The 12,376-nt window shown below is 42.2% G+C and overlaps 1 protein-coding gene across 1 annotated transcript in view; it reads right to left on the minus strand.

The window, feature by feature from the left end:
* Window positions 1–8,841: 8,841 nt before the first annotated feature.
* LOC311138870 (plexin-A1-like) overlaps window positions 8,842–12,376 on the minus strand; it is a 183,435-nt gene continuing 179,900 nt past the window's right edge. Inside the window, exons 29-31 of the mRNA XM_084173664.1 lie at window positions 12,135–12,347; window positions 11,619–11,769; window positions 8,842–9,747 (exon numbers count right to left, since the gene is read on the minus strand). Of these exons, the coding sequence (XP_084029790.1) occupies window positions 9,652–9,747; window positions 11,619–11,769; window positions 12,135–12,347 (460 nt within the window). The 3' untranslated portion in view covers window positions 8,842–9,651. The remainder of the gene's footprint in view (window positions 9,748–11,618; window positions 11,770–12,134; window positions 12,348–12,376) is intronic.

Here is a 12,376-nt window from a genome sequence, read left to right on the forward strand (position 1 = left end):
ACGACTATTTTAGTTATTACATTTTATATTAACTTGTACACATTTCTAAAAATGTATTTTAAATGTGACATTATGGAGTATTTAGTGTAGACCAATGACAATAAAGTACAATTAATTCTATTGTAATCCCACTTTGTAACAAAATGTGAAAAAAGTGTAGACTTTCTATAGGCACTGTATATTGCAAATACAGGCCAGCTGGTACATTCACTCAAAAAAGACAAACACATTTGTATTAATTATTTATTGATAATACATTGCTTATTCTTATATTATTATTATCAAACTTATACCTACCAATAGCCTAAATGATACCTACCAACTGCTATTAATAAATCTGTCAGACGGAGTTATCACTGAGGCAGAAAGGAAGCCCATCTCTACAACCAACTCCCCTGGAATGGCCTCCAGTTTCTCCATCTCATCAGAAAAGAGCCACTGCTGCCTCTTCTGTGGAGGCTCCACTACCTATCTTCCATTGAGACCATCCTTTGTGCTTCCCCCTTGGACAGAGGAGGACAACAATGCCATATACATGGGGACGATTCACCTGCCTCCTGCCTCAGATGAGGTGGTCTCAGCCCTACAGACCCTCAGTCTCACTTCTAGCCCCAGTCCCCCCGCTGAGTCTCTGCTGCAGGGGAGGGAGACTGGTATGCATCTCAGCCTGCGTTCACCAGCTCAGTAAGTGCCTCTACCTCTCCGATGCTCTATTCTGTGCCAGTGCAGGTGGCCACCCCCAGTCTCCCAGAGTTTTGCATGGAACAGTACCAGGACTTTCTGGTACACATACAGTGCACTCAGAAAGTATTCAGTCCTCATCAATCTACATACAATACCCCATAACGACAAAGCGAAAACAGGTTTTTAGAAATTCTTGCAAATGTATTAAAATTTACAAAACAGAAATACCTTATTTACATTAGTATTCAGACCATTTTCTGTGAGACTAGAAATTGAGCTCAGATGCACCCTGTTTCCATTGATCATCCCTGAGATGTTTCTACAACTGGATTTGAGTCCACCTGTGGTAAATTCAATTGATTGGACATGATTTTGAAAGGCACACATCTGTCTATATAAAGGTCCCACAGTTGACAGTGCATGTCAGAGCAAAAACCAAGCCATGAAGTCAAAGGAATTGTCCATAGAGCTCCGAGACAGGATTGTGTCAAGGCACAGGTCTGGGGGAAGGGTACCAAAAACTGTCTGCAGCATTGAAGGTCCCCAAGAACACATTTGCCTCCATCATTCTTAAATGGAAGAAGTTTGGAACCACCAAGACTCTTCCTAGAGCTGGCCGCCCGGCTAAACTGAGCAATCGGGGGAGAAGGGCCTTGGTCAGGGAGGTGACCAAGAACCCGATGGTCAATCTGAATGAGCTCCAGAGTTCCTCTGTGGAGATGGGAGAACCTTCCAGAAGGACAACCATCTCTGCAGCACTCCACCAATCAGGCCTTTATGGTAGAGTGGCCAGACGGAAGCCACTCCTCAGTAAAAGGCACATGACAGCCCGCTTGGAGTTTGCCAAAAGGCACCTAGAAGACTCAGACAATGAGAACAAGACTCTCTGGTCTTATGAAACCAAGATTGAACTCTTTGGCCTGAATGCTAAGCGTCACGTCTGGAGGAAACCTGGCACCATCTCTAAGGTGAAGCATGGTGATGGCAGCATCATACTGTGGGGATGTTTTTCAGCGGCAGGGACTTGGAGACTAGTCAGGTTCGAGGGAAAGATGGACTGAGCAAAGTACAGAAAGATCCTTGATGAAAACATGCTCCAGAGCGCTCAGGACCTCAGACTGGGGCGAAGGTTCACCTTCCAACAGGACAAAGACCCTAAGCACACAGCCAAGGCAACGCAGGAGTGGCTTCGGGACAAGCCTCTGAATGTCCTTGAGTGGCCCAGCCAGAGTCCGGACTTGAACCCGATCTAACATCTCTGTAGAGACCTGAAAATAGCTGTGCAACGACGCTCCCCATGCAACCAGACAGAGCTTGAGAGGATCTGCAGAGAATGGGAGAAACTCCCCAAATAGAGGTGTGCCAAGCTTGTAGCGTCATACCCAAGAAGACTCGAGGCTGTAATAGTTGACATAGGTGCTTCAACAAAGTACTGAGTAAAGGGTCTGAATACTTATATAAATGTAATATTTCAGTAGTTTTTTTATACATTTGCAAAAATGTTTAAAAACCTGTTTTTACTTTGTCATTATGGGATATTGTGTGTAGATTGATGAGGAAAAACAACAATTTAATCCATTTTAGAATAAGGCTGTAAGAGTACAATGTGGAAAAAGTGAAGGCGTCTGAATACTTTCCGAATGCACTGTACATGTCCACATACAGTGCCTTCAGAAAGTATTCACACCCCTTGACTTCCCACGTTTTATTGTGGTACAAGCTGAATTTAAAATGAGCCACTAGCCTACACAAAATACCCCATAACGTCAAAGTGAAATTATGTTTTTAGACATTTTTAGAAATGTATTAAAAATGAGAAGCTGAAATGTCTTGAGTCAATAAGTATACAACCCCTTTGTTATGGAAAGCCTAAATAAGTTCAGGAGTAAAAATGTGCTTAACAAAGTCACATAAGTTGCATGGACTTACATACTGTGCAATAATAGTGTTTAACGTGATTTTTTGAATTACTACCTCATCTCTGTACCCAACACATACAATTATCTGTAAGATCCCATCGAACAGTAAATTTCAAACACAGATGAAACCACAAAGACCAGGGAGGTTTTCCAATGGCTCACACAGAAGGGCGCCTATTGGTAGATGGATAAACGTTTAAAAAAAAGCAGACATTGACAATCCCTTTGAGCATGGTGAAGTTATTAATTACACTTTGGATGGTGAATCAATATATCCAGTCACTACAAAGATACAGGCGTCCTTCCTAACTCAGTTGCCGGAAAGGAAGGAAATCACTCAGGGATTTCACCATGAGGCCAATGTTACAGAGTTACATACACATCAAAGATTCACCCGGCACAGCCTGAAGAGGACTGGCCACCCCTCAGAGCCTGGTTCCTCTCTAGGTTTCTTTCTAGGTTCCTGCCTTTCTACAGAGTTTTTCCTAGCCACCGTGCTTCTACATCTGCATTGCTTGCTGTTTGGGGTTTTAGACTGGGTTTCTGTATAGCACTTTGTGACATCTGCTGATGTAAAAAGGGCTCTATGAATACATTTGATTGATTTAATGGCTGAGATAGGAGAAAACTGAGGATGGATCAACAACATTGTAGTTACTCCACAACACTAAATGAGAGTGAAAAGAAGGAATCCAGTATCACTTCATATTTTCAAGCATAGTGGTGGTTGCATCATGTTATGGGTATGCTTGTCATCGGCAAGGACTAGGGAGTTTTTTAGGATAAAAAGAAACGGAATAGAGGTAGGCACAGGCAAAATCCTAGAGGAAAATCTGGTTCAGTCTGCTTTCCAACACTGGGAGACATTCACCTTTCAGCAGGACAATAACCTAAAACCTAAAAGTCAAAATATACACTGGAGTTGCTTACCAAGACGACATTGAATGTAAACAACACATCCTAGATCTGAATGAATGAAATAATCTTATTAAATACTATTTTCTTTACATAGTTGAATGTGCTGACAACAAAATCACACAAAAATTATCAATGGAAATCAAATGTATCAACCCATGGAGGTCTGGATTTGGAGTCACCCTCAAAATTAAAGTGGAAAACCACACTACAGGCTGATCCAACTTTGATGTAATGTCCTTAAAACAAGTCAAAATGAGGCTCAGTAGTGTGTGTGGCCTCCACGTGCCTGTATGACCTCCCTACAACGCCTGGGCACGCTCCTGATGAGGTGGCGGATGGTCTCCTGAGGGATCTCCTCCCAGACCTGGACTAAAGCATCCGCCAACTCCTGGACAGTCTGTGGTGCAACGTGGCGTTGGTGGATGGAGCGAGACATGATGTCCCAGATGTGCTCAATTGGATTCAGGTCTGGGGAACGGGCGGGCCAGTCCATAGCATCAATGCCTTCCTCTTGCAGGAACTGCTGACACACTCCAGCCACATGAGGTCTAGCATTGTCTTGCATTAGGAGGAACCCAGGGCCAACCGCACCAGGATATGGTCTCACAAGGGGTCTGAGGATCTCATCTCGGTACCTAATGGCAGTCAGGCTACCTCTGGTGAGCACATGGAGGGCTGTGCGGCCCCCCAAAGAAATGCCACCCCACACCATGACTGACCCACCGCTAAACCGGTCATGCTGGAGGATGTTGCAGGCAGCAGAACGTTCTCCACGGCGTCTCCAGACTCTGTCACGTCTGGATGAGCTGCACTACCTGAGCCACTTGTGTGGGTTGTAGACTCCGTCTCATGCTACCACTAGAGTGAATGCACCGCCAGCATTCAAAAGTGATCAAAACATCAGCCAGGAAGCATAGGAACTGAGTGGTCTGTGGTCACCACCTGCAGAACCACTTCTTTATTGGGGGTGTCTTGCTAATTGCCTATAATTTCCACCTGTTGTCTATTCCATTTGCACAACAGCATGTGAAATGCATTGTCAATCAGTGTTGCTTCCTAAGTGGACAGTTTGATTTCACAGAAGTGTGATTGACTTGGAGTTACATTGTGTTGTTTAAGTGTTCCCTTTATTTTTTCTCCCACTGTATTCGGGGTTTATTTTATCTCTTTTTATAAATGTTAGAATTTTTATTTCACTTTGACATTGTATTTTGTGTAGATCATTTAAAAGAAATGACAACTAAATCCATTTTAATCCCACTTTGTAACACAACAAAATGTGGAAAAAGTCAAGGGGTGTTAATACTTTCTGAAGGCACTATAAATTCAGTTCAACACTGAATCCCCCCAAAAGTGGCACAGTTGAATTCCCTTGAACATCCAGAAAGACAGACATAAACAGTAATACTCATCATCATATACTATAAACTTGGCCACCTGTGACACATCATTTCAGTAGGGATAGACTTCAGAGAAACGATAGACCATTCCAGTATAACAGTATTCCATTTTTAAGCATGCTCTGTTTTCCAAGCAATATCATCTTATTGTAAAATAAAGCAATGAATTCACTCTGGCTACGAATAATTCAAGTCCTGTGTGTGTGTGTGTGTGTGTGTGTGTGTGTGGACACTTCTGAACACCAAATAGAGAGAGGAAACACATTTTATTTAGCAAAAAAAATTTAATCTCTCCTTGATGAGTGTTTATATACAAGTTGTAAATCTGCAAAATAGGAAATAACTGAATATTTACACAATGAACGTTAACCTGCACACTTGTGACAGTCGCTTCAAGTCTGAAACTTAAAAGTATCAGAATTATTGTATGTAGGAAAAAATAATTTTGCCAGTTTGTCTGAAATTGATCGATTTGTATTTTCTTGGATCCTATGCAGTTTTCATTTGGAAAAATGACAGCTACTGAGGGTTTGGCAAAAAGTAAATGAGGAGGAAAATAAATGGTCAGAATCTTCTCAAACCAGGGCTCGGAAAGGCAATAGTATGACAAGGAATGACTGGGTTGATCATTTTGGGTCAGATTCCCAGACCAGAATTAAACCTATTCCAGCTCCAAAAATCATGCTCATTGGAAAATCTCCATTGAAAAGGTGCTTTTCAATCCAGGAATAGGCTTATTCTGGGTCCGGGAAACTGGCCCAATCTGTTTGGGTGTAGATGGTTCAGGGAAAGATTAATGATCAGCTAACGTGAGTTGATGAGAGATGGACCATTTGAGGTCATAACAGTTCATATGTAAGTATGTCGATTGACATAACACTGTAATATTGCATGAGATGGTCAACCAAATGTCAGTTGTTTTCTTATTCATGCTTCGTAATGTGGGGCTAGCCACAAACGACTTTGGCAGGCTGTCGTTCATATGACAGCACTATATTGGTCCTATGACAGCTTTATGTCAGGCTGTGTCAAGTCTTAGCGCTGGTTCCTCCTGATCACATCAAATGGCCACGAAGCTACTAAATCCACATGCTGTACATTGTACCACTTCAATGACACCAACACAAGCCAATCACCATACAAACAAACAAACAAAACAAACAAACAAACAGGGACAGATCATGAGAAACGATCATGAGAAACGATGAAATCTCACGTAGGAGCCTTCTGGACTTGGGGGAAACAAATTGATCTTTAACTCAAGCAGTCATGCAAAAACAAGCTAAAGTCCTCCTCCCCTCAAGGCCGTAACATTGAAACAATGGAACTACAACGCAGAGAGAACGTCGCAAAAGAACTGAGGCAATGTCCTGAGAAATGAAGGATAAGTTGCGTCTTGATAAAAAATCCAACCAGCACAGTGATGGGAGAAACACAAATGAAAGAACTCAGGATCTAAGCGCACCGAAAGATATAGGCACAACAAAAGAGGGAAAGTTGTGTACTCAGGGAAAGCATTATTTTGTTATAAACCCTGTAAAGCAGCTAAGCATATTTGGGGCGTTTTATTTTGCAGTAGTTAAAAATGTATTATGTCAAAACTCATTCAAAATGTAATGCTTTCTCCCAACAAGTTAGTCAGGCACACGGTTGCTTAGAAAGGAACCCTGTTCTGTTCGAAGAAGCTAACTTTGGAATGTTGTTTTGGCCCAAGAACGCTAGTAGTGCAAGACAAGTGGTCCCAGGAAGGGTTCTGTTTGGCTCTCAAAGCAGCACCTGTATAGCCTGGTGTCAGATCTGTTTATGAAGTCATGACAATACATTGTTAATACTGTCTTGGCTATACATCATAAACTGATCTGGGACCAGGCTAGCACCTCTATTTTAACGGTCCAATATGTAGAGGAAGGTACAACAGGAATGCAGTACAGCTGTATATATATCAATGCCTGCTTCCAAATGGCACCCTATTACCTATATAGTGCACTAGTTTTGACCAATGCCATAGTGCAATAGATAGGTATTATGGTACCATTTGAGATGTACCAATCAGTCCTGTCGATTATTTTCTTCATTTCTGTGCAGAGGAATATTGGAAGGAACCTGGCATACAATGAATTGCAACAGCATTTATGACAGAGTAAAATGATAGCCCTGATGGTAATTTTTTTAAAGATTTGGATTAAAACAGCAAGTCACTAATTCAATCTTGAAAAGACACAGATGCTTATCTGATGCAATGTTTTCCACTGATCGTGGAGATCAGAAAATAAACCTTTAGATCGGTCAAGTACTTAAACTTCAGATAAATCAAAGATGTCTTCATCTTCAGTGTACCGTATAATGCACAATATATGACGAGAAAAACAACGTAAACAACCTAATTACAACAAAAATTGCCAAAAGCTTCATTTCACTTCATCATCATGAAAAAACCTAAGTGAATACAATTTACAAAATCAAACAAAAATACATTAGACCACAGTTTGGTTTTCGGCAAGCATTTTTTTTTTTTATATATAAATTAAAACATCTCACCACAAAGTCAAACTTCCAAAACTTCAAAAAAAGGGAAAATAGAAGAGCGAGAATAAAAATTATCTTAAGAGAGAAGTATTTAAAAAAGCTTAAGCCACGGCATTAGGGTTTGTTTAGATGGAAACAAGGGCCAGGGGGGCTAAGGGATTACTTAGCCTTGTGTTGCTAATGAGTGGAGGGTGCCTCTTCTCGCCAGTCCCGTCCTCCCTATGGGTGAGAGCTAAAGCCCCGTCTCGTCTCATATCTCTGGGTTAGGAGAGAAGGAGCACTCCGTACCGTACTACCGTCACCTTGCCTATTATCTGCATAATAGCATTGGGAAGAGATGAGAGAGAGAGGCCTGGAGCTGGAAAAGGCTTTCTGTCTTTCCACACTTTGTAATTTTAGACTGAGAGGCTTAGTAAAGCCCTACCTGACCCCATTTAGCTATTTCTTTAACCCTTATTTTACCAGGTAAGTTGAATGAGAACACACTGAGGCTAACACTAGTGAAGAGGTGGACCAAGTCTGGAACCACCAAGAGTTTGACTGTTCTTGTTGTTGGATATTATGGGGATGAGAGAATGCCTAGGGAGGTACGGAAGAGATGAAGAGAAATACTGAAGGAGGGTGTTTTTTTTCCGGTTGTATAGGGGTGGAGACAGGAGACTTGTTTAGGGGTAAAACTAGGCGTCAAGTTTGGATAAATGTCCTCCCGTTCACAGCCCCTCAAGATGCACTGTACCCAATACGTTCTTTTAGGTCACATGTTGGGTAGAGGGGATGTTATATCACATGTTCACTCGTTGACCTATGACCCCACTCATCATTGTTAATTTCCTACCAAGCTCAGCCAATCAGATGTGGTGATGCTAACTGGTGGTGGGGGTAGCCTATAGATGGCTATTGGTTCAAGTAGCGCAATGCTCTACATTGGTCAACCACCATAGCACAAACTGTCAAATTCTTTAGCCCTGGAAGATACAAATTAGCCTTCAAACTAGATTTAATCTGAAGGAAAAGAAGCAATGCTTGCGTGAGTCTGTGTTTTCTTTTCAAAAAACGAGATTGCACGACAGATCGGAAATGACAGCACATTCTTATTTTCGCAGGACCTCTCCAGACCAACTTTCCAATGCAGAAATATTACAATATAATGAGATGCCCTTCCTAAGGTGGCCCTAAGGGACAAAGTAGCTTTCCTCTTCCCTAGACATTTTACATTTTTGTATCTTCCTATCTTTTATTACTCAGAGAATAATTTCAGTCACTAGGCATATTTATATTTAAATCATACGGTAGCACATTCCATCTAACAAAATGTCTTTGCACTAAACAACAACAAAAAACATGGCACAGGACAACTTTTTTGTTTCTTTTTCTTTCTCAGTTTTTTTATTCTTCTAACCTAGATTGATTTGCTCTAAATATCAAATTAAATTTTCATTGTTGATGGATTCTTTTCATTGTGTTTGTCAGCTAAAAACTGAAATGTTTAAGCCTAATCTTAATTTCTTTAAAAATGTAGTTGTATTTATATATAATATCTATATAGTCCTCCTTTGTAACGTTTCTGTAAATTGTGCAAATTCAGCAGTAACACAGGTGGCGAGAGATCAGAGAGTGGGCAGTTGATTACATTTATTTTAAAAAATTATACGAAAACAAAAACAACAGTAATAATGTCTTTGACTCCTACAGGAATCATGTGACCCGAGGAGCCACTCTCTCATTGGCCCCGAGAAAGGCCCATGTCCAAACAACGTTCCGTCCTTTTCGTGATGCCAAAATGGAGTTCCATTCCAAAAATCCTATCCTGGCTATCCGAGACATGGCTTCAACGAAGACAAAGTCCAGGAAAACCGACAGAGGAGAAACAAAACCACGACGACAACAGCTACGATAATCAAAATGCTTTCTGGTGATGTCTCTCGGTGTGTGCAACGAAAAGTCCAGTGCCCCGGTCTCTGACACACAGACACACACACATATAGACCTGCATTTACACACACATACACGCACGCACAGGCCCGCCCAGTACTGCTGAATCACCCCTGTGCAGTGTACTGCCTTCTGTCCTTTGCAGTGCCTCCATCCTGTGTTTTTAGGAAGGTTTGAAAACCACGCTGTCTGAGTTTCGTTTTCTCTGGGTGAAGAGAGACGGAGAGGAAGATGGAGAAGACTGGGATGAGGAGGAGAGGAAGGGTCGTTCCTCAGCTGGCCAAGGCCATTGTGTCAATGACCTGCTCCAGCTTGCTCCTGAGTCTCTGCCTCCGCGACTGCTCGTCCCTCTCCAGAGCCGACAGGATCTGAGGATGGACAAAGAGAGAGATAGAGGGGAGAGAGATAAGATGAAGAAAGAGAAGGAAAGAGGCAAAGGGGGAGGGATGGAGAGAGAGAGAGAGAGAGAGAAGGGAGGGAGGAGAAGAACAATGAGAAACCATCACATTAATTTTACAAAGGCAGTAGTTGAGAGCGACAACTGAGCAGTTTCTCAAAGTGATACAGTGCCTTGCAAAAGTATTCATCCCCCCTTGGCGTTTTTCCTATTTTGTTGCATTACAACCTGTAATTTAAATTGATTTTTATTTGGATTTCATGTAATGGACATAAACAAAATAGTCAAAATTGGTGAAGTGAAATTAAAAAAATGTATAACAGAAAAGTGGTGCGTGCTTATGTATTCACCCCCTTTGCTATGAAGCCCCTAAATAAGATCTGGTGCAACCAATTACCTTCAGAAGTCACATAATTAGTTAAATAAAGTCCACCTGTGTGCAATCTAAGTGTCACATGATCTCAGTATATATACACCTGTTCTGAAAGGCCCTAGAGTCTGCAACCCCACTAAGCAAGGGGCACCACCAAGCAAGCGGCACCATGAAGACCAAGGAGCTCTCCAAACAGGTCAGGGACAAAGTTGTGGAGAAGTACAGATCAGGGTTGGGTTATAAAAAAATATCAGAAACTTTGAACATCCCACGGAGCACCATTAAATCCATTATAAAAAAATTGAAAGAATATGGCACCACAACAAACCTGCCAAGAGAGGGCCGCCCACCAAAACTCACGGACCAGGCAAGGAGGGCATTAATCAGAGAGGCAACAAAGAGACCAAAGATAACCCTGAAGGAGCTGCAAAGCTCCACAGCGGAGATTGGAGTATCTGCCCATAGGACCACTTTAAGCCGTACACTCCACAGAGCTGGGCTTTACAGAAGAGTGGCCAGAAAAAAAGCCATTGATTAAAGAAAAAAATAAGCAAACACGTTTGATGTTCGCCAAAAGGCATGTGGGAGACAAACATATGGAAGAAGGTACTCTGGTCAGATGAGACTAAAATTGAGCTTTTTGGCCATCAAGGAAAACGCTATGTCTGGCGCAAACTCAACACCCCTCATCACCCCGAGAACACCATCCCCACAGTGAAGCATGGTGGTGGCAGCATCATGCTGTGGGGATGTTTTTCATCGGCAGGAACTGGGAAACTGGTCAGAATTGAAGGAATGATGGATGGCGCTAAATACAGGGAAATTCTTGAGGGAAACCTGTTTCAGTCTTCCAGAGATTTGAGACTGGCACGGAGGTTCACCTTCCAGCAGGACAATGACCCTAAGCATACTGCTAAAGCAACACTCGAGTGGTTTTAAGGGAAACATTTAAATGTCATGGAATGGCCTCGTCAAAGCCCAGACCTCAATCTAATTGAGAATCTGTGGTATGACTTTAAGATTGCTGTACACCAGTGGAACCCATCCAACTTGAAGGAGCTGGAGCAGTTTTGCCTTGAAGAATGGGCAAAGATCCCAGTGGCTAGATGTGCCAAACTTATAGAGACATACCCCAAGAGACTTGCAGCTGTAATTGCTGCAAAAGGTGTCTCTACAAATAATTGACTTTGGGGGGGTGAATAGTTATTCACGCTCAAGTTCTGTTTTTTTCTCTTATTTCTTGTTTGTTTCACAATAAAAAATATTTTGCATCTTCAAAGTGGTAGGCATGTTGTGTAAATCAAATGATACAACCCCCCCCAAAAATCAATTTTAATTCCAGGTTGTAAGGCAAAAAAATATGAAAAATGCCAAGAGGGGTGAATACTTTCGCAAGCCATTGTATATTCCAAAGTAGGGTGCAATCCTTTGTAAATAAAGGATTTTAAAAAGGCGGACATTGTCCTCACCTCATCCTTGTACTTGACTATGTAGGAGTAGATCTCGTGCAGGGCGCTCATGCTGTTGAACTGGCTGAGGTGGAGCCGCGACTGCTCCGCCAGGTACGCACTCATATCCTGGTCACTGATGACGGGCATCCGCGAGATGTCTGAATAGTACCTGAGAGAGACAATGGCATTAAAGGAGGGTGATTAAAGGAGAAAAAAAGAAAGAAGGGAGAGACAGCGAGGGAAAGGGGACTACAAAAAATAAGGGATAGGAGAGAGGATCAAAAGACCAAATCAGTCATCGAGGTGCTTACCATTAACCCTATCAACACCAGGTAGACACAGTTACAAAATACCTTATGTTGAAGGGTGCACATTCCTCTTTCATACAGTATGATATAACATATGATGCATCAAATGTTTTGAAATGAGGATAAAACATGTTTTAATCCAACTGAAACCAAGTGAATTTAAGTGCCTCATTTTCAACCTGATCCAAAATGCCTGCCAGGTGCATTACTAAGCTACTAGCCGTACCGTTCCACCCAGTTTTTGTAGTTGGGAATGTCTTTAGCGTAGAGCAGCTTGTTGGAGGGTGAGTCTTTGCCGAGCTTGTGTTCTGAGGTGGAGCAGGAGTCCATGAAGGTCTGGGCCACCACAGACAGACAGGCGTCTGTGATGCTGTTCTTGTGGATGTCAAACACAAACTGGGGGTTCTTGATCACGTTCACCCAGAACCTCAGAGGAAGACTGGGGAGGAGAGGGAAAGACAGAGAGAA

Source organism: Coregonus lavaretus (genome assembly GCF_964263955.1).
Source record: "Coregonus lavaretus genome assembly, chromosome: 12".
Classification (NCBI taxonomy): Eukaryota; Metazoa; Chordata; class Actinopteri; order Salmoniformes; family Salmonidae; genus Coregonus; species Coregonus lavaretus.